At 43.8% G+C, this 18,606-nt stretch overlaps 5 protein-coding genes across 6 annotated transcripts in view; 3 read left to right on the top strand and 2 right to left on the bottom strand.

Moving 5' to 3' along the window:
- The first annotated feature begins 286 nt into the window (after positions 1 to 286).
- On the top strand, positions 287 to 6,288 carry LOC132707072 (uncharacterized). Its single transcript, XM_060678738.1, has 7 exons — positions 287 to 438; positions 2,452 to 2,776; positions 2,833 to 3,142; positions 3,201 to 4,168; positions 4,324 to 5,175; positions 5,238 to 5,530; positions 5,586 to 6,288. The coding sequence occupies exons 2-7, from the start codon at positions 2,456 to 2,458 to the stop codon at positions 6,184 to 6,186; spliced, it is 3,345 nt and encodes a 1,114-aa protein (XP_060534721.1). The 5' UTR covers positions 287 to 438; positions 2,452 to 2,455; the 3' UTR covers positions 6,187 to 6,288.
- A 970-nt stretch (positions 6,289 to 7,258) lies between these two features.
- On the bottom strand, positions 7,259 to 10,017 carry LOC132707069 (probable cytochrome P450 4aa1). The gene is made up of 9 exons (XM_060678730.1): positions 9,830 to 10,017; positions 9,569 to 9,766; positions 9,339 to 9,515; positions 9,235 to 9,289; positions 9,016 to 9,142; positions 8,835 to 8,963; positions 8,542 to 8,782; positions 7,519 to 7,698; positions 7,259 to 7,466 (listed from the first exon to the last, which is right to left on the bottom strand). Exons 1-9 carry the CDS (start codon positions 9,996 to 9,998, stop codon positions 7,300 to 7,302), a joined length of 1,443 nt encoding a protein of 480 aa, XP_060534713.1. The 5' UTR covers positions 9,999 to 10,017; the 3' UTR covers positions 7,259 to 7,299.
- A 435-nt stretch (positions 10,018 to 10,452) lies between these two features.
- Positions 10,453 to 12,842, top strand: LOC132707067 (guanine nucleotide-binding protein-like 1). The gene is made up of 6 exons (XM_060678728.1): positions 10,453 to 10,591; positions 10,648 to 11,114; positions 11,167 to 11,377; positions 11,740 to 12,240; positions 12,298 to 12,522; positions 12,572 to 12,842. The coding sequence occupies exons 1-6, from the start codon at positions 10,519 to 10,521 to the stop codon at positions 12,790 to 12,792; spliced, it is 1,698 nt and encodes a 565-aa protein (XP_060534711.1). The 5' UTR covers positions 10,453 to 10,518; the 3' UTR covers positions 12,793 to 12,842.
- Positions 12,840 to 15,960, bottom strand: LOC132707068 (uncharacterized). Its single transcript, XM_060678729.1, has 9 exons — positions 15,711 to 15,960; positions 15,462 to 15,661; positions 14,534 to 14,638; positions 14,052 to 14,480; positions 13,859 to 14,001; positions 13,662 to 13,808; positions 13,372 to 13,610; positions 13,036 to 13,197; positions 12,840 to 12,983 (listed from the first exon to the last, which is right to left on the bottom strand). The coding sequence occupies exons 1-9, from the start codon at positions 15,823 to 15,825 to the stop codon at positions 12,859 to 12,861; spliced, it is 1,665 nt and encodes a 554-aa protein (XP_060534712.1). The 5' UTR covers positions 15,826 to 15,960; the 3' UTR covers positions 12,840 to 12,858.
- A 199-nt stretch (positions 15,961 to 16,159) lies between these two features.
- The window catches only part of LOC132707070 (cAMP-dependent protein kinase type I regulatory subunit), a 50,688-nt gene continuing 48,241 nt past the window's right edge, over positions 16,160 to 18,606 (top strand). Inside the window, exon 1 of one of the 2 annotated variants that reach the window (XM_060678733.1) lies at positions 16,160 to 16,473. In XM_060678733.1, coding sequence (XP_060534716.1) covers positions 16,309 to 16,473 — 165 coding nt within the window. In that variant the 5' untranslated portion in view covers positions 16,160 to 16,308. Of the gene's footprint in view, positions 16,474 to 16,960; positions 17,090 to 18,606 lie in introns of those variants that run through there. The other variant, XM_060678735.1, reaches the window with a different exon arrangement.

The following is an 18,606-nucleotide window of genomic DNA, read 5'->3' on the forward strand; positions in this document are numbered from 1 at the left end:
TAATTTATAACCCCGTATATAAGACATAAGTTTCACACCCCGGGGGTAACATAAAGGGATGCATCGTGTATCTACACCTACGTTCGATGACGTAAACTCAATTTCATTGAGAAAAACCCTCTTGACTTCGATTAGGTAACGAGGTCCGTTTCTTCACGCGCCAATTCCCGAAAGTGGCCAGTCCAACCCCCCTATTGACCGGACCCAAGTCCATCGGAGCCGCGTCGCGCGTTTTAACATATAAAGCGCTCGACGGGCCCGAGTTTATCGTCAGTTTCTTGTCCTTTCCATCCGAAGAAAGCGAATCTTGAAGATAACGTGTGGGGGTACGGTATAATAGTCCGGATAGAAAGTGAAAATTTAACAGTGTCGAGGCGATTAAGGTGACCGCGACATCTTGTTTTTGGAAGAAGAAGACGATTATTTTTCGCACCACCGGTGAGTCATCGTGCCATGGGGATTGGTCTCGAAGGGGCGGGGCATTCGCGAAAAAGCTACGGGATTGTCTAATAACAAAGTTGGAGGCTAATTAAAAAGGGTCTCTTTTTGTTATCTACATTTCTTCGCTACTTTCACTCCATTACTTCTATCTCCAATTTGAATACAATAGAAATCAGATGCGGGGCGGCGAGCGAAACGATTTTAGTAATTATTCGTTTTCTTTAGTTTCGTCTGCGCTGGGAATTCAAATAATTGTTATTTAGGCGTTCCAAGCCTTAAAATTCGTATCTCCCGGGAAGCGTAACTGATTTTTCAAGATTTCCAAGTTGTTTTAACCGAAATAATGCTTAAAACATAGAAAACCGCGTTGTTATAATTTTTACAATAATAGATTTTTGTTTTTCCTATTTCAATAAATTTATGATTTTTTGCTGTTGTAGGACTATTCTTAAAACTTTTCGACCATTTGTACCGGTCCTAGAGCCAGTAGGCAATCATTCGAAATAAATACCAAAAATCCTCTTTTTCGTAATAAGTCTCACTTTCAGATTTTTTTTCATTTGAATTATAATTTATACATTTTTAGATTCTATAGGACTTCAAAAAAACATATATTGATATTTTTTTGGTTAGTTTAGTTTCAGAAATTGTGGGCGACAATTTTTCGAAAAAAAAACTAAAATTTCCATTTTCCTCATGTTATTAACAACATTTCTAAAATTGTTTTTGAACTTCATATACTTTAAATTTTCTCTGCCTTTTGAATTAATTCATACTTACTTATTATTATACTTAAATTTATACAAATTTTTTGGATTCTAGAAACTCCCCTTTTCATATGAATTAACATTTTATAGGAATATGTATACAATTTTTTGGTTAGTTTTGGTCAGTTCCAGAAATTCTGGGACACAATTTTTCGAGATGCATATCAGAGAAGAATCGAAAAATTCCCTTTTTCTCATGTTATTAAAAATACCTCGAAAATTATTTCGTTGGAAACCTGATTTCCGAACTTCATATGTTTTTATATATTTTTTTTAATTTTAATTATTTTATCTTTTTGTTAGCTTCAAGGGGACATTTTGTCAAAGAAATTTATACCATTTTTCGGGTCCTAGAAACCCTCCTTTCAACGTGAATCACATTTTCCAACAACTATCTTTTTAAAGAGCAACCTAAAAACAAACTAAAAATTCCCATTTCGTCATTTTATTAGAGAGTTTTTGAAAATAATTTCGTAAAGCTTCCTTTTGTTATAAAGTTTTTTAAAATTTGGGTTTGCTAATTTTTCCTGTTTCCAGGTATTTTCTCATTTTTAAAATTTGGAAACGTCATCTACATTAAAAACTAATATTCGGGCTTTTTGCTGTACTCGGGTTAACTGTGATCACACAGCTCCAACTCTGGACCCCATATCAGCTGCGTACTGTTTGTGTGGAATTCGCATTCCTGTTGCTTGCTGTTGTCGCTCTTGGAAGATAAGAAAAGGTCTTCTTTGACCAAGTGCATCGATATTCATGAAAATTTGTTTATTAAAAAACAATCAATTTCCTTGCAAAACGAATTTGTTTGTGCATGGCAACAAATATTGGCAACAAATATTATTCCAGGACTACCCAAAAAGTAATTAAAATTGGTGTTTTTAAAAGTGGTCCTTATTTCGTTTTAAATAGTTTTATTCATTTACTATTTAATTTATTATAATCCTTAGAATTTCCGATTTACTTTTAGTTCATAATTAGTTTGATAATTTACATATTTTTATTTGATTTAAGCCATTTACGGTGAACATGTCGTTAGTTTTGGTTAATTTTCGCTTCTCCATAACAGGAGAAAACGTAGGAATTCGGCAAAACCGCGTAGGAGCTCGCGCACAAAGTAGGCCACTTTTACTTTCATCCGCTTTCGTTGTTGCCAATTTCTTCGGCCTATGATGTCACCGAACAATAATAAACCAAAGAATTAGCATATGCGTTCTTGCGTAATCTCGTTTAATCCGGACCGCAGGAGCATGGCGCGCATTTTCGCCTACTGGGCGGTACTCGTCGCGACGACGGTCGTCGCCGAAGACTCCGCGTGGTCCTGGAACCCCCAAACCCCCGAAGACGACCTCCAGGTCTCCGCTAGCGACTACGCCCCGACCTCGATCAACTCCACCGACTCCGACGCCTTGATACAAGAAATCTTAACTTCCACGCGACAAGGTCGCGCTTTGGACGGCTACGACGAAGTTTACAGCGACCCGAGTGTCCAGGAAGTTCTCCAAAAAGGAGACGACGTCGAAGCCAGGAGCGTTATCCGCGAGCGCCTTTGCTTCCTCAACCTGATGAGGGTGAGTGATTGCGTAAGTCTCGAAATGTTATGGATCTTACGCACGACTTTTTCCAGTGTGACGAGGAAATCCAAGGCAAACGCCCATACATCGCGCCCGAAGAGCTCATCTACGCACAGCCGGTGGCCATCAACCCCGTCGGGCAACCCATACCCACGATTCCGGTGAAAGGAGTGAGAGGTATGGGAGGATACGGACCGCCCCGTCCGATCCCCTACCCCGGCGGTAACAAATTCGGACCTCCCACGCTGGGCGGCAAATATCCACCCCCTCCTTACGCCCCCAACAAGCCGCCGAGGAGGGGATACGGCCCTCTCCCGGGCAAACCTTTCTACGGACCTCCAGTTAACAAACCATTTTTGTCAGGTAACACAACCCATTGGCGACGCTACTGTCTTAATACTCACGTTGCAAATACTTCCAGGTGGTGAAATTTTAGCCGAAGGGGAGTTCCTTGACAGACCCCCTAGCTCCGAATACTTCAACAAACTTCCGGCAGCCGCGAACCCGTACCAGTTCGAACTAGGTGCCTCCGAGAACGCCCATCACAAGGACAAACGCGTGGAGATCACCGTCACCGCTCAAGGAGGTGCGGCGAGCGTTACTGGAGCTCCCAACAAAGGCCTAGTCGAGCACGTGCACCACCATTATCACCATAACGCTGACGGCGTCTCCAAGCAACCGACGGTGATCGTTAATCCTGTACCGGTGGCGGCCGCGGCGGTGACTAGCTCGTTAGACGCGGTGTCCAGTTCCAACGCGTTCACCTCCTCTCACAACTCCAACGGTTTCGTCCCCACCAATGGTCTGTCTTTGGGTGGCTTCGGAGGAGTGTCCGGAGTTACCTACGGGGGTCAGACCTTGGCCAATTACGGCTCCTCCTCGTCCACTTTCGGTACGCAGGGGTTGTCGAACTACGGTTCCGGTTTCGGAGGCGTCAAACCCATCACAGAGAACTACGGACCTCAAACCTTCGGGTCGAACTCGGTCGGAGCTACCGCAGGGTACTACGGTTCGTCGGGTCTCTACAAGAAGGAGCTGAACGTCGACTCGCTCAATGGGAACTACCTGCAGGGCGGCTACGCGGATAAGTACCAAGGTGCGGAGTCGGCTAGAGCAGAGAATTACGACTGCGTCTGCGTCCCGTACGACCAATGCCCCACCCACGACGTCATAGGGAGGAAAGATGACCTGTATCTGGCGATTGACCCCAGAAACTTGAAGAGCGACATCGAGGCGGTCGCCGACAACGACACCCTCGTGTTAACGGACGGGAACGGTACCATGACGGTGGTGAAGTTATCCCAAGGTAACGAAACCCGAGGAGATCGCGCGAAACGGGAGGCGCCGTCGGAACCCCAAAGCGACGAACAAGATCACAAGGTCGAAGGGGTAAGCTTATTAATTTGACTAACGGGGAGGAACCCAACTGAGTATCCACCGCCTCTGCCTGACAAAATTAACATCGCGAGAAGCGCCCCAATTCCCCCATACTACTCAAAATTATTACTAAAACGCGTTAAAAACGGCCTGAATAATTGTTACAGCGCCAGTACGGGGGCCAGTACGACAATATCATGAAGAAAATCAAACCCACTTTCGGCATTTCCTTTGGTTTACCGTATCAGGGAGGCGGTGGTTATCCCTTCAACCCGCACCACGTGTATCCGCATCACGGTACCGTCGACGGTACCGGCGTTAATCTCGGTCTGGTGTCCGTCAATCCCCTGCTCTCTATCCAAGTCACCAAAGACGATTACGGCAACAAAGTCATCAAGCCATTCGTCAATCTTCACGTCACCCCCAACAGTTACCTGGTTAACAAGTTTGAGGATTTGGTCGCCTACAAAAAAGGCGTCATCCTCAACAAGCACAAGCACTTTCACGTGCACAAACCCGGGTTTTATCCCCATCCGCCCCACCACCCGGTCTACGACGGTCCCTACAGGGAAGAGCACGACTTTCATCACCATCCTCACGAACCGGAAATCCTTTATGGTCCGCCAGCTCACCATTATCATCAGTACGGCCCTGAATCGCCCCAATTCGAGCCGGACTACCCGCAAAAACCCCCATTCGGGTACTTCGACGATCCCTACTCCCACTATGGTGGCGGCCATTACGAACATCCCGACTCCCTTATCGCTCGGTCGTACCGCAATCACACGTTCGACGCGGGCAATAGCCTCGTCGAGCAGTACCGCGAGCAATTCGACCACGACCGGCACCTTGTTTACGGTGACCGGTCGGGCGTGCAGTACCAGCACCGACCGGGTACCCGTGGTGGCAAAAGTCTCGACCTCCAAGCCTCCCTGAGTCACGTAAAATTCCCTAGCAGTAGAAAAAGACGCGACCTTACTGACTTTGACGCAGGTATCGCTAAAAGCACAACGGACAAGGTACAAAGACGTTCCCGGCGGCTTTGGGCGGTACCCCAGGTCTAATTCGGAGGTTGTTTCAGCGTCAGGCATACTACGGTAGGCCGCAGACGTGCGGGCCGAGACACGTGTGCTGCAGGAGGCCGTACAGGCCGAGCGTGCCCCAGGTGAACCACAAGCAGTGTGGTACCAGACATTCGCAAGGCATAAACGGCAGAATAAAGAACCCGGTGTACGTGGACGGCGACAGCGAGTTCGGAGAGTACCCGTGGCAGGTCGCCATCCTGAAAAAGGATCCTAAGGAGAGCGTCTACGTCTGTGGTGGTACGCTGATTGATCCTCTGCACATACTGACCGCTGCCCACTGCGTGAAACAGTAAGACAACGACGTCGACTTTGACATGCTCTAGTACAACCAGAAACTGTTTCAGGTACACCAACTTTGACCTGAGGGTACGACTCGGCGAATGGGACGTCAACCATGACGTGGAGTTCTATCCATACATCGAACGCGACGTTGCCGCCCTTACGGTTCATCCAGAGTTTTACGCTGGCACCTTGTACAACGATTTGGCAGTACTGAGAATGGACAAGCCCGTGGATTGGTCGAAACACCCGCACATATCGCCCGCGTGCTTACCGCACCCGCAGGACGACTACACCGGAGCTCGATGCTGGACGACTGGGTGGGGGAAGGACGCTTTCGGCGACTTCGGCAAGTACCAGAATATCCTGAAGGAGGTGGACGTGCCGATAGTCGGGTTCGGCCAGTGCCAGCGACAGCTGCAGGGTACCCGGCTAGGGTACGAGTTCAAACTGCACCCCGGATTCGTCTGCGCAGGCGGCGAAGAGGGCAAAGACGCGTGCAAAGGCGATGGAGGTGGTCCGATGGTGTGTGAGAGAGGTGGTACCTGGCAGGTGGTGGGCGTGGTGAGCTGGGGAATCGGGTGCGGTCAGAGGGGCGTGCCCGGAGTTTACGTCCGGGTCGCCCACTATTTGGATTGGATCAGGCAGATCACCCAGCGTTATTAGGCTTTACTGGGTTATTTATTTATTTAAGGATTATTTATTTAGGTGTATATAAAGTTTAATGGATTTTTGTGATAAGTTATTTATGAGTTTTTATATAATAAATTCGACTTTTTTAATAATTGTTTCAGTTTCAATCGCTCCCACTTTGCAATTGTTGTGTTATATACCGCGTGCGCAAATTGGCTTGCCTGGCAATAGAAACTGGAAGGAAAATGTACAAAAAGTCATCCGATATCGATATCGGAACCAATGACTAATATGTTGCATCGGTAAACAAAAAAAAATCGTTGTTTACGCAGAGTGTTCAACCTTCAAAGTTGTTAGAGGGTAAAATGATTAATTGGTTATACCAAATTCGTTAATAATATGTGATAATCATTGTTGTTTTTGCTTTCTACTTGCGTCGCAATCTTAGAGAGAACCAGCGTTAATTATATCAAAATAAACGATCACATTTCACCGTTAGTAACGAGGTGTCCAATCTGTTATGATTTTTTTAGCGGGATTAGTTATATAAAAATAATAAATTATATTTTACCAAATTATGGGAGTCCTTTTTATAGTGTAATTAAATAATAATAAATAAAATTGATAGTTAATAACGAAATAAATTAATTTAAACAATCCGATTGAAAGGTTAGAGGTCGAGAAGGTTTCAATTAGTGAATTATACAGGTGGTTTCGAGATACAGCAAAATACATTTTGAGATGCGATATTTTTTTAAAACTTTCAATATTAATTGAAATTTAAGTTTCTTAGCCTTCAACGTTTTTATCGTAACTTTGAGAGACCAAATTTGTCTGAAATTGAATGAGGATTTCAAAAACAATTTTTATTTTAGAAAAAAGCGGCGGCCCACCATTTTTTCTTAAAAAGCAATCTAGTAAATTTGTTAAAAAATATTTCGCATCAAAAATGCCTTTTGCTACCTGAAAGTAGTTTGAGAATTATGAAAAAATTGTTTGTTAGCAAATCGCATATTCGTCGAGCAATATGGTGAGCTTTTTGTAAACGTGCATTAATTAGCGGTCCGGGACGAAAATTGACGAAAAATTTAAAAAAAAACGCAACACGTGACGTCACTTTATTTTACGACATTTTCAAAAGTTCATTCAACACTCTGATCGGGGCCAGACTTCCAACCATATACCGTTTCTCGCCCTCAGAGTGACCCTGTAGCCAAGCTGAAGCCGCTCGCGGCCCGGCATCAGCCCTATCCGGTAGTTCTTCAGCACCGCCGCGATTATCGTCTTCATTTCCAAAATGGCGAACTTTGACCCTGAAAACAACGACGATTTTGAGTGTCCCGCCCCCGACCCCCGGATACGTACCGATGCAGTTCCGGGGACCCGCGCTGAACGGCAGGAACGCGTAGGGGTGCATTTTCCCGGAGTTTTCCGGTGAAAACCGATCCGGATCGAACTTGAGCGGGTCCGGGTAGTATTGGGGTAGCCTGTGGGTAATGAAAGGAGACACGAAGACGTTGGCGCCTCGCGGAATGGTGTACCCCTCTGAAATACGATACGGGATTCTGATGCGGTGCTTGAAAGTCATTTTTGTTGCCCTTCTTTGGAAGCCAGTGCAGCTTAGAAAATAAATAGCAACTTTCTTGTCAAAATGTTGCGATTTTGTTGACCCGGCTACGCCGTTAAAATGGTTGTCCGAAACATATCAAAATTCGATGGGACACGAATATACCCTCAAATATTTTTCCAAACTTTTCCGCCATTTGGACGGAATGGTCCGGTAATTTCAGACCCGATTATCTTGCCCTTTTTGAGAAGTCGCCCACATCGATCGCAAATAGCAATTTCTTGTTACGAAGTTTTTTTTTGGAACATCAGGTACTTTAACTTATTTATTGTACAAAATTTAAATAAGCAAAATAAATAAAATGATTTGATTTTTTTTGTTTCGACTCTCCACTGCAGGTGTTATAAACTGCGACAGAGCATCGCAAACATAAGAATAAAATAATAGCAAATAATTGTGCGAAATGTTATTTGCAATAATTATTTAAAATAATAATGTTTATAGAATATATGAGAATAAATATTTTAAATTAAATATTTATTACATATCGTTTTTTGGAATCAAATATTTAGCCAAGATATAAATATTTACACAATATTTGTGCTGTCAGGGAAATATCCGTAACACCCTATATCTCTTCATTGGATTGAATAGAAGATATGCTAAACTTCCTTCCATGCAAAATGTTTAACAGTCTCTACTACTGTTAATAACTATATAAGTTGAAATTGAGCGGAAGGCAAAGTTTATTCGATTAAATTCACGGTTAAGTTGGCGAGTATGACGTAATTAGGGTCAAAAAGGCCACTGGATAAGCTCACCCAGGTGGACGTCGCGTTTCAAAACGCGCGACACTATAGGAACGCTGGGAGCCAGCCTTAGCGACTCCTTGACGCACTGCTCCAGGTAGTGCATCTCATTGAGCTGCGCCATCTTAAATGTTGGCGTGGAGTCTGCGCCGAAAATGTCGTCGATTTCTGCGCGCGCCCTGCTCTGTTCATGCTCGTTTGCAGCGAGGAAATGCAAACAGAATGCCACCGCGGCCCCCACCGAGTCCTGACCCTGCGCAATGCGCGTGACGTCAGAGCGTGGCCGCGTGAAATTTCATACTTACCGTCAGCATGAAAGTGACGGCCTCGTTGACGACGTCGTTTTCGTCGAAATTGGCGCGGCCGCGAGCTAAATCCGCGAGCATGTCGAGGAGACAGACGCCGCCACCGCCTCCCGTCCTCGCTCGCAGGATCTGCAAACCAAAACCCCAAAAATATCAATTCGTTACCTCTGTGAACACTTACTTCTTTCGTATAGGCGTGGAGGTCGCTCTTTTGTCTCGATTCTGTCGTCGACAGCTGCGAGCGTCTGAAAATCAAGTCTACAAGCAACCACGGCCTCAGCAAACGCTTGATCAGCAGCAACTCGCCCCTAAAAGCAACAAATGGAATAAATGCTCACTGACCATCGACAGCAGGTCACTATCCAATCGAGTATGGTCTGCGCCGCTGCTTGACAGTTACCTTCGGAACGGGGTCGAGTTTCGGTCCAAACCCAAAGTCACTCCCAAAACGGTCTCTGTAAAATCGAATTTAACGTGTCGTCGCTGTCGCCAAGCTCAACTTACTGTGCAGAACTCGCAGCACGCAGTCGTTGACGACGCGCGTGATTTCGACGTATTTTTTGCCAGCCAACGCTTTGACCATGCCGTCCGAATACTCGGCGAACGTGTCGACGTAGTTTTCTAACACGTTGACGTGGAAATACGGCTGGATGAGACGCCGATGCATTCTCCATTTCGCGCCTGTAACAAGACGAACTAAATTTTTCCGCCACGGACCACAGTGAACCGCCTACCGGTGCTCGTGACGAGACCGTCCCCTAAAAATGTGTGCATCACGGAATACGGAAAATTTTTCTCGCTCAACTTCGAGTGGCTGAACAGTATTTTCAGATGTTCCGGCTCGTAGACGAAAAAAGCAGGCACAAAGAAGAGCCAACATCGGAATATCGGCCCGTAGTTTTGGTATGCTGTAGTGCCCACGTCTTCCAGCCCTAATAAAATCGGTATACGTCATTCGTACTCGTCCCGCTAATGACGTCACGAGTTATACTTACCCCGGTCGTCTTTAATTAATAAAATATTACCAAAAAGGGGCGTAACCTTCGGGCCCGGCATTCTAAACGCAAGAGCCGCCACGCGGGCGTAATTTCGAAGCCCGCGACGCGCCCACGCCGCCAACACGGCAGCGAAAGCCGCCCCCCAAATGATTGTCCAGTAAGTCATTCGCGACTTTGCACGCGACGCGAGAAAAAATAACTAGGAAATAAACTCGACATCAATGTCCAAACGATGCGCTGCGATCTGCGAAACGTGAGTTTTTTTTTAAGCGACATGTTTATTCTCCCGCCGATTTGCATAAACGTTTGTGATTTTTAGACGACGACCGCTGAATGCCAATAAACAAATATAATTACTTTCGACCTTAGGTACGACGCGAGCGTATAAATATAACACCTTTATATTAGGCCTTGCGCAAATATTTGCCGCAGCCGTAAAACTGTCGTTTTTATTCCTATTGATGCGCGCATAAAAAACGTTCTTTATTTTGCGGTGGCGTTTATCGACGACACTGACGTCATCGCACTGCCTTTCCTGTACGGTCTCGGAGATAACGGACCGAGATGAGTGGAAGGAACCAGAGCAAAAGGAAGAAACACCGATCTAACCTCAATCTTTTTTTTGGCGAAATTCGAATACTTCCGTTTAAAAAAAATCGTCCAAGCGTCCGTAACGAAGTGTCGAAATGCCTCAAGGACGCAGGAAGGTGCCGTTTAGCGGAAAAGCGAAGAAAGAGCAGCTCAAGGCGAAGAAGCAAAGTTCGTATGCGTTGGAGGATGTCCGGTCCGTTCGCAAAGTAATTCGCCGGTTTCAGGCAAAAAAATGCCTTTGTACCATCGCCCGGACGGCGACAGCGAAGGCGAGAGCGGCCCCGTGATTCAGAAAATCAACTACCAGTCGTCGAAAGCGGGCAAATCGAGACCTAACCGATACGCACTTCAATTCTTCCGAGAGACAAATGAGGAGATTAAAGCGAAGAAGGAAGAGGCGAGGCAGACGGTGGTCAAGGTCAAGGAGACCGATTTGGAGATCCACTGCGAACAGTTTTTCGATCCGGCGCTCGGATTCCCCAAACGGCCCCCGTGGAATTTTGATCTGTCCAAAGAGCAGCTCGACATGCAAGAAAATAAGTACTTTACGGAGTACTTGAAGAACGTCGAGATGCGTTACGACTTAAAGCAGCTGAGTTACTTTGAGCTGAACTTGGAGACCTGGAGACAACTGTGGCGGGTGTTGGAAATGTCCGACATTATTTTGTTTATAGTTGACATTCGCTACCCCGTAAGTGAAAGGGAAAGGTAACCTCTCTTGGTCTACAGGTAAGATTTTCTAGGCCGCCATGTTCCCCACGTCTCTTTATGACTACGTAACTGAGGAATTGAAAAAAGATTTCATTTTGGTCCTGAATAAGATCGATTTGTCCCCTGCGCCGCTAGTGGCCGCATGGAAGAACTATTTTGAACGGCGGTATCCATTGCTAAAGATAGTAATGTTCACAAGCCTACCTGGGTACAACTTGGTGGGGCAAAGATCCGACAAAGGAGGTTAGAATCTTTGATTTTTAGGTGAAAATTTAGTTAAGTGATGTTTAATGTTCTGTTAAACTTTACTTAAAATTGCGTTTTCCATATAGCTACTAGGTAGAGGTCCTGCTTATGCTGGTAATACAGGAATTTTTCAAGCGACAATAAAAATATATTGAGATTAGCCATTTAATGTGCGCATGCGCGCTCGTAAGACCTACCGGCGTCCAGTAACTGACGTGACCTCTGACAGTTCGTCAATTTGACAGGTTTCAGTTTAAATGTTTAGTATAAGGAGATCGCTATTATTACCATACCAGGGCCACTATATTATCTAATAGCTATATGATGTTTACGGTTCTTAAGTGCAGTATTCGGTGCAGGTCTCCAAATAAGACGCAGAAAGGGCAGAATACGCATGGCTGCGGAAGGTACGGAACAACTGTACCAAGTCTGCCAAGGTATAGTGGGTTCTTACGTGGACTTAACCTCTTGGCACAGCAAAATAAAAGAAGAGATGAACGAAAATTACTTAGAAGAGGAAAAACTCGAAATCGGCGAGACGATAACCGTCAAAAACGAGACTGATTACTTCCAGTATGAGAAATACAGGGGCGGGATCCTTACCGTGGGTTGCATTGGGCAGCCTAACGTGGGCAAATCATCTCTGATGAACGCCATCATGGGCAAAAAAGTCGTGAGCGTGTCGAAAACGCCAGGCCATACTAAGCACTTCCAAACAATATTTTTGACGAACAACGTGAGGTTGTGCGACTGTCCTGGGCTCGTGTTTCCTTCCAAAGTCCCGAAACCCTTGCAAGTGCTAATGGGTAGTTTCCCGATCGCGCAGCTGCGCGAGCCTTACACCACGGTTAAATATTTAGGTTACTTTTCGACGCGATCTGTTATCCGTGGTTGTTAGCCCTGTTTTTATTTTGCAGCCGAACGGTTGGATTTAGTTGTTCTCTTAAGGATAGACCACCCGTATAACGACGACACGTGGTCCGCGATGGATATATGCGACGGTTGGGCGAAAAAGCGAGGTTATTTGACGGCCAAAGCTGCTCGCTTAGACTCGTACAGGGCTGCCAACAGCCTTCTGAGGATGGCGCTGGACGGGAAAATTTGTCTGTGCCTTAGACCGCACCATTACTCTATGAAAAAAGGTAAGCGGTGTATTTTCGATCGACCCGTTGCGCAAAGTCCATGTTTTAGACTATTGGAATTCGCATCCGGATGTCGCGAAAGTGAAATGGATCCAAGCGCTGGGCTCGGACGGCGATAGCGAAGTCGGCGATACCGAATCCAGTTCGGGAGAAGAACATAACGTGATTCCGGACGATTCAGACGCGGAAGATTCGGACGAAGATAGCAGCGACAGCGAGCAAGAGGTTTCGGTCGCCGCCAACAAGTTTGCGGTTCTAACTAACGAATAATTTGCCTGTCATTTTTTAAAATTTTTCTATTTAGAAATAAAACGATATAAAAGCAACGTCGCTTGTTTATTTTTTTCTATAATCGGCAAATTCGTCTTCTACTCGATTCGCCATCACTATTTCCTCGCTGCGTTTCTTGATGTCATCGCGCGTAAACACGTGAGGGTCCAGAAAAATCGGATCGATTAGCGCTAAAAAATCGACTCGTGTGGAAGTGAGGTTAAGTTACCGAAGCGCGCTTACATTCGCTCAGGACTTTGTCATCTTTTTTCGAGCGTGTCGATTCCCGCATCATTTGTTCGAAAAGTTTGTAGGCGTGGTAGCGGTCGTCGTCGATTAACGTGACTTTAGCTGCCCGCGACAGTTTCGTGAAACGTTCGATCAGTTCTCGTACGATCCGGGTGCCTAAACAAAGTCACGCGTCTTACGCTTAGGTAACGAAGGAAAGCGCTATGAGCAAGCGGCTCGAAACACCGACCGAACTTTTAACTCTGGTTTCAAAATGGCGTTAAACGATTTTTTGAAAGAGAAATGGCGCGAGTTAAAGTCGCGAAATCGGTGTAACGGCGAAAGCGGTACCGTCGATTTCGTCTGCTGGGGGCGCCTGAGGTCTTCCAAATTCGGCGTACAACTTTCGGGCGGTTGAGTGCGGCCTCGCGTCGTCGGAAAGCAGCGAGGCCAGAAGTTGTAAGTGTTTAAGTGATATCCGCACTTTGGCGGCCAGTTGGCGCCTGTTGTGTATTAATTTAGCCAAATCGACGTTCTTCGTGCTTTGGTTTTCAACTTCTTTGAAAAAATGTCGCTTTTTCCGCTTGTACCTAAGTAAGAAATGGCGGATTGCTGAGGACGATTCGAATACCGGGCCTTACTCATGGGTGTTGTTAATAGTGGCATTTTTAAGTTCGGACTCGATTACTTCTCCGTGTTTGACTCGTTTTAACAGTTCCGCTTTGGTGGACTCGCATTTTTCAACCATAGCCGAGAGGCGGTTTTTTTGTCTCACTTGCTCCTGGAGGCTGGAACAGTTTCAAATTTTTACGCGTTCAATTTGAAAATTGAATTCGACCATGGGTAGATAGACTCCAGGTTAGGCACAAATATGGCGTCCTTGATCAACCTCAGGGTGGATTCAATAGTTTCCACATCTTTTCTCAAATTCGTATAGCTTTCGGACGATTCCAAATGAAAGGTGCCCAAGTTGATATCGCTCTATAACTCCAGCTCAATCGAACGCGTTTACAGTTTACCAATCCACTTACGTCGCGCCTAACCAAATTTTTAACATTGTGTCCAAAACTTTCGACCCGTTGTTTCACCATCGCCAAATCTTTCCTTCTGTTCCCCAAATCCCTTTTGATCACTTTTTCGAGCATTTCGAACTCTTGCCGCCGATCGTCTAAATATTCGGTGGCTAGCTGCCCCAGTTTCGTCGCGTTTATCATGCATTTTCCTTGGTTGAGGCCATCCCGCTTGATCGCCTCTAAAATGGCGTCAAAGTACAGTGCGTCTTTTTTCATGACTGCGATCATTTGTTTGTAGGTATCGCGCACCACAATGGCAGCTTCCTTTTTTAAAATCGCATCCTGCACTTTGCCTGTTATGATGTGAGCCAATCGCTCATTGGGCAGCTGGCTCTGCCAGCTCAGGTGTTCAAATTTAATGCTGTCTTCTAGTTCACCATAGCGCAGCTAGGGAGTTGAAAATTAGCGATCGTTTTTAGGTGTTTGGCATTGAACAATACCTTTCTTTGTATAAGTTCTTGCTTTTTTAAATGTTTCTTGTACTGTAGCAGATCACGCGCCTTTCTTTTGTTGAAGTTCACCTGCTCCACCATCTCTATAACTTTCTGAAAAATACAGCTCAGTCTCCACAAATCATTTTGATTATTTTTTAGCAATTATAAATTAATCAGGTATAAATAGGTTATGTTCTAAATCTCTCATATTGTTCGAGGACGACCGAGGAAGGAACCGTGAATGTCTTTAGAAATAATAGAGAAGCTTTGTTTGATATCAATCACATTGAAGATATTGTAATATTTATTGTCGTCAATGGTGGGCAATTTGAACATTTGATTTGATTTTTTTTATTACTATTACCAAAATTGTTTTTGGTTTTTTATTATTCACTGTTCCTTTTCATCCTTGTATATTAAAAAAAAAACAGAAAGATACCTTGAACTTTTTAAATGCAAATATGTCAAAAACCGACAGAGGTAGCCGACCTAAACAAGAGTACCTTTTCTGTGGAAAATTAAACTTTCTTTCAGATTTTCATCATAACCCGACATTTTTTATCATTATGCAATAGAAAATTCCTCAATAATTTTAATTAATTAATTAATATAAATTTATCTTCGAAACCACTTAAATTTGTATGAGGCATGTCGACCCCAATCATATTTTGGTGTCTCGTACCTCGTAATTTCCTTCAATCACTCTGTATATCTGATGTTTAAATTGGCACTATCCATTACGAGAGAGTTTTGTCAGAAATTCTGATTTGTTCTTCTGAATGCAAACTTGAATTAAAAATATATCAAGCTATTGATCAAAAATTTGCCTTATTAAACTAAAACCTATTTTTTTTTGAGTGACCTTTCAGCGCTTTCGTATAAACAAACAGATATAAGGAAAAACATTCGTAGTTTTTTTTCCTACAGATCAGACCTGGGGCTGCGCGTATTGGTAGGCAAGCTGCATTTCCCTGTGCGCGGCCAACGTGTTTCTCAGTTTCTGCTTGTCGCCGCAGATGGCGTTGTCCAACGCTTGCCTGTCATCACCGATTTGCTTGCGTAATTTCTTCAATTCGTGGGTTTGTTTCTTTGCCGCCACCCCGCTATCGATTTCCATGATTTTGCGGTCTCTAGCTGCAAGGTTTTAGCCGTAATATCGCCATAACATTTCGAGAATGTTTACTATATAGTTTGATAAGGCCCTTGTACTGGATGATTTTGTCTTTCGTTGTCCATCTGTTTGAGGTCATGCCGTGCAGTTTAACCTTGTTGGCCGACAGCATACTCGCCGCGTTCATCTCAGACAATTATAACCGAATTTGCTTTCAAAGCTTGAGTTTTTGATTGTCAATGTCAATTATTATATTTATATTTGAATAAATTATAAAAACCGACAATCCGAATGGTCGAATGGTCCTAGCAATATGGCCTATTGAAGTAAAGGACATCGAGATCATATTTTAAGAATTGGCCAAAAATACGTTCATAATAAATGTTTAAATTTAAAACTCAGGCTTTTAAATTACGAGCTGAGAATACGAGGTTGCATAACTGTGACCAAACGAAAGTACAGCACTGTGAATCGCAGACCACGCAAGCGACACGAACTCTACTTTACCGACCGTACGTCTCAAATTCCTCCGGAACGTCAGTTTCTGTTTTGTTCTTTTTAACGAAAATTTTCGTTCGGTCGAAAAGGCGTTCACAAGGTTTCGCCAGCCCGTGTATTTTTTGTAGATCGACCCCAACGTTAAACATTTAATAATCGGACGGTAGTGAATATGTCGACCAACATGGAAGAGGAACAGGCTCTCAGGGAATTCGAGGCGTACCTGCAAACGCACAACATTCAGCAAATTCTCAAAGACTGCATCGTGCAGCTGTGCGTGAGCCGACCCGCGAACCCCATCAATTTTTTGCGCGACCATTTTCAAAAGCTGGCCAGGGTGAGTACGCTTTTGTTGGGTTAATTTTAACGATGGCAACCTCAAACTTGACTTTTGATCGGGGCCTTGCGTTTTGAACCGATTTTATAGCATTAATTTACTAGATAGGGTTATAATTGTTGTGCTTGTTGAGTAGTGGAAGTTTCTATAACTTCCGAAGGGGTTGTGTTCTTTCCCTTGGCATTTTTGCGCGAAATCTGGTTTGAGTCAATGTCCGCTTCTCCACGTTCTACTCGATTTCGCGTCATAATTTTTTGCTAAATCGTAGTATGCGGTGGGGTGGCATCTAGGACGTCACGAATTCCAAAGATTTATCAGGGGTTGCCCGGCAACGGAGGGCGGTCGCCGTTGCCGTCGTTGCCGCCAAAAACGCCAAAAGGGAGAGTTTTGCGCCATGGTTTTCGGTATTCAGCGAGAAAAAACGCGCATCCCATTGGCAACACCGCTTGCATCGCTGCATCCCCGATCTATGGCTTCGCTAGACCACCCGCGTTAAGTGCCGTGTATCGGGTTTTAATAACAAAAGCGGAGGTTATTCGCGCCGCATCTCCGTTGAGTTGACGGAGAACGCGAAACGTCTTCGGCTGTGCACGGTGGGATGTTAACGTTGCCCGTGGTAAGTCGAGGGTAGGTAGGGAGCCGTAAAATCGAAGGGCGTGGGCGGAACAAAATCGAACGGTTTTTCGTGGTGTTTTCGCTCGATATGCCCGCCGCTTTGGCAACGTCGCACTGATTTTCGAATAACGGATTTTTTTTTGTAATTTCTGTAGTTTCTAGTTTGATTTGTGTCCCTCGTGGGCGCTCGGTAGGAGACGGAAAAATGTGAAAATGGCGGTTGGAATTTAGAGTGGATGACGTAGAAATACGTTTATTTACGTTTTAACCTAATGTTTCACGTGCTCTAGAAAAATACAGTTTGCAATATTCATATACATAATAATACATAATTTCATATACAGGGTGTATCATAATAAGAGGCTGACGCTTACAGGTGTGATTCCGTGGAAGATTTTTAGAAAAAAAGTATCAATTTTATTGAAAATGCCTTAGATATTTTCTTCATTATTCTCGTTGCTTAATGCTAGTTGTTTTAAGGATCACCATATTATTATGAAACAGTTATGTGACATTTTATACTATATCGGAAAATGTGAGTTTTTTGATTTTTTTTTGCCAATGCCAATTCGCATCTCCTACCTTCATACATTTTTTTTAGAGTCTTAATCTATAAGCGAAGTAGATTTAATTTTTTGATTTGTAGAGCATGACTAGTTTCATTTTTCTTCTCCATTCATGTTGGTAGCCATTGACACACACAAAGGGTAATAGTCTTTGATCGTTTATTCTTTAGAACGTTTTTAAAAGTCTCATTTGCCGTCACTTTATCAAAAGTCCGGTTAGACAGGAAAATATCAGCAGGGATATTTGTCTTTTAGTTTTGTTTGGGTCACTTTTTCCGACATTCATTAGTGTCTGTTTGAAGTTCGTTAGTAGTTCGTAAGCAAGTCAATAGTGCCAAGATGCTCAACAATCTCTTCTCTTCCTTAGACCTTCCCGGTCGTCGAACTTGGTGAAAATGTTATCTCATAATGTCACAATAAAAAGAAATCTTTTGGTTTACCGAATCGGGAGGCAATTCTAAAATTAACCACCTCACGTGCGGTACAACCGATATTTGTTTTCGATTAATTAAATAAATTCATGGTTTGGCGCGCAGTGTTGTCACGCTGAGAGAAAAAAAAACGGCCAACACTAACATTAAAAAAACTATTTATTGGAAAACAAGTATATAACGCAATCATATACTCCGATAAACTATATATCAATACAAATATAAATAACAATACATAAAGGTTTCTTTTCGTATGGTATATATATGTATACATATATATATATATATATATATATATATATATATATATATATATATATATATATATATATATATATATATATCTCCTCTCCGAAGTAAAAACTTGATCTGGATTTAACCCTAAGACTAAGTACGGTACGGTGTGGACATAGATTGTGTTCTCACGTAATTAACTACCGATTAAATTTAATCGCTAATGGTATTAATTAAAAAAAAAAACAAAACAAAACAAAAGGACGCCCGCACCCCAACCCTCCGAA

This window comes from Cylas formicarius, unplaced genomic scaffold, assembly GCF_029955315.1.
Source record: "Cylas formicarius isolate icCylForm1 unplaced genomic scaffold, icCylForm1.1 PGA_scaffold_9__14_contigs__length_23061073, whole genome shotgun sequence".
In the NCBI taxonomy this organism is placed as follows: Eukaryota; Metazoa; Arthropoda; class Insecta; order Coleoptera; family Brentidae; genus Cylas; species Cylas formicarius.

Bases quoted from the DNA above. Each gene is read 5' to 3' on its own strand.
- LOC132707072 (XM_060678738.1), top strand. From the start codon at position 2,456: ATGGCGCGCATTTTCGCCTACTGGGCGGTACTCGTCGCGACGACGGTC. The intron at 5,176-5,237 runs GTACAAAGACGT...AGGTTGTTTCAG, and splicing joins CTAAAAGCACAACGGACAAG to CGTCAGGCATACTACGGTAG. The intron at 5,531-5,585 runs GTAAGACAACGA...AAACTGTTTCAG, and splicing joins GCTGCCCACTGCGTGAAACA to GTACACCAACTTTGACCTGA.
- LOC132707069 (XM_060678730.1), bottom strand. From the start codon at position 9,998: ATGACTTACTGGACAATCATTTGGGGGGCGGCTTTCGCTGCCGTGTTG. The intron at 8,964-9,015 runs GTAAGTGTTCAC...TTTGGTTTGCAG, and splicing joins TCCACGCCTATACGAAAGAA to ATCCTGCGAGCGAGGACGGG. The intron at 8,783-8,834 runs GTAAGTATGAAA...CGCATTGCGCAG, and splicing joins CCGTCACTTTCATGCTGACG to GGTCAGGACTCGGTGGGGGC.
- LOC132707067 (XM_060678728.1), top strand. From the start codon at position 10,519: ATGCCTCAAGGACGCAGGAAGGTGCCGTTTAGCGGAAAAGCGAAGAAA. The intron at 10,592-10,647 runs GTTCGTATGCGT...CGCCGGTTTCAG, and splicing joins GCTCAAGGCGAAGAAGCAAA to GCAAAAAAATGCCTTTGTAC. The intron at 11,115-11,166 runs GTAAGTGAAAGG...AAGATTTTCTAG, and splicing joins TAGTTGACATTCGCTACCCC to GCCGCCATGTTCCCCACGTC.
- LOC132707068 (XM_060678729.1), bottom strand. From the start codon at position 15,825: ATGAACGCGGCGAGTATGCTGTCGGCCAACAAGGTTAAACTGCACGGC. The intron at 14,002-14,051 runs GTAAGTGGATTG...CTGGAGTTATAG, and splicing joins AAAATTTGGTTAGGCGCGAC to AGCGATATCAACTTGGGCAC. The intron at 12,984-13,035 runs GTAAGCGCGCTT...TCGATTTTTTAG, and splicing joins TGACAAAGTCCTGAGCGAAT to CGCTAATCGATCCGATTTTT.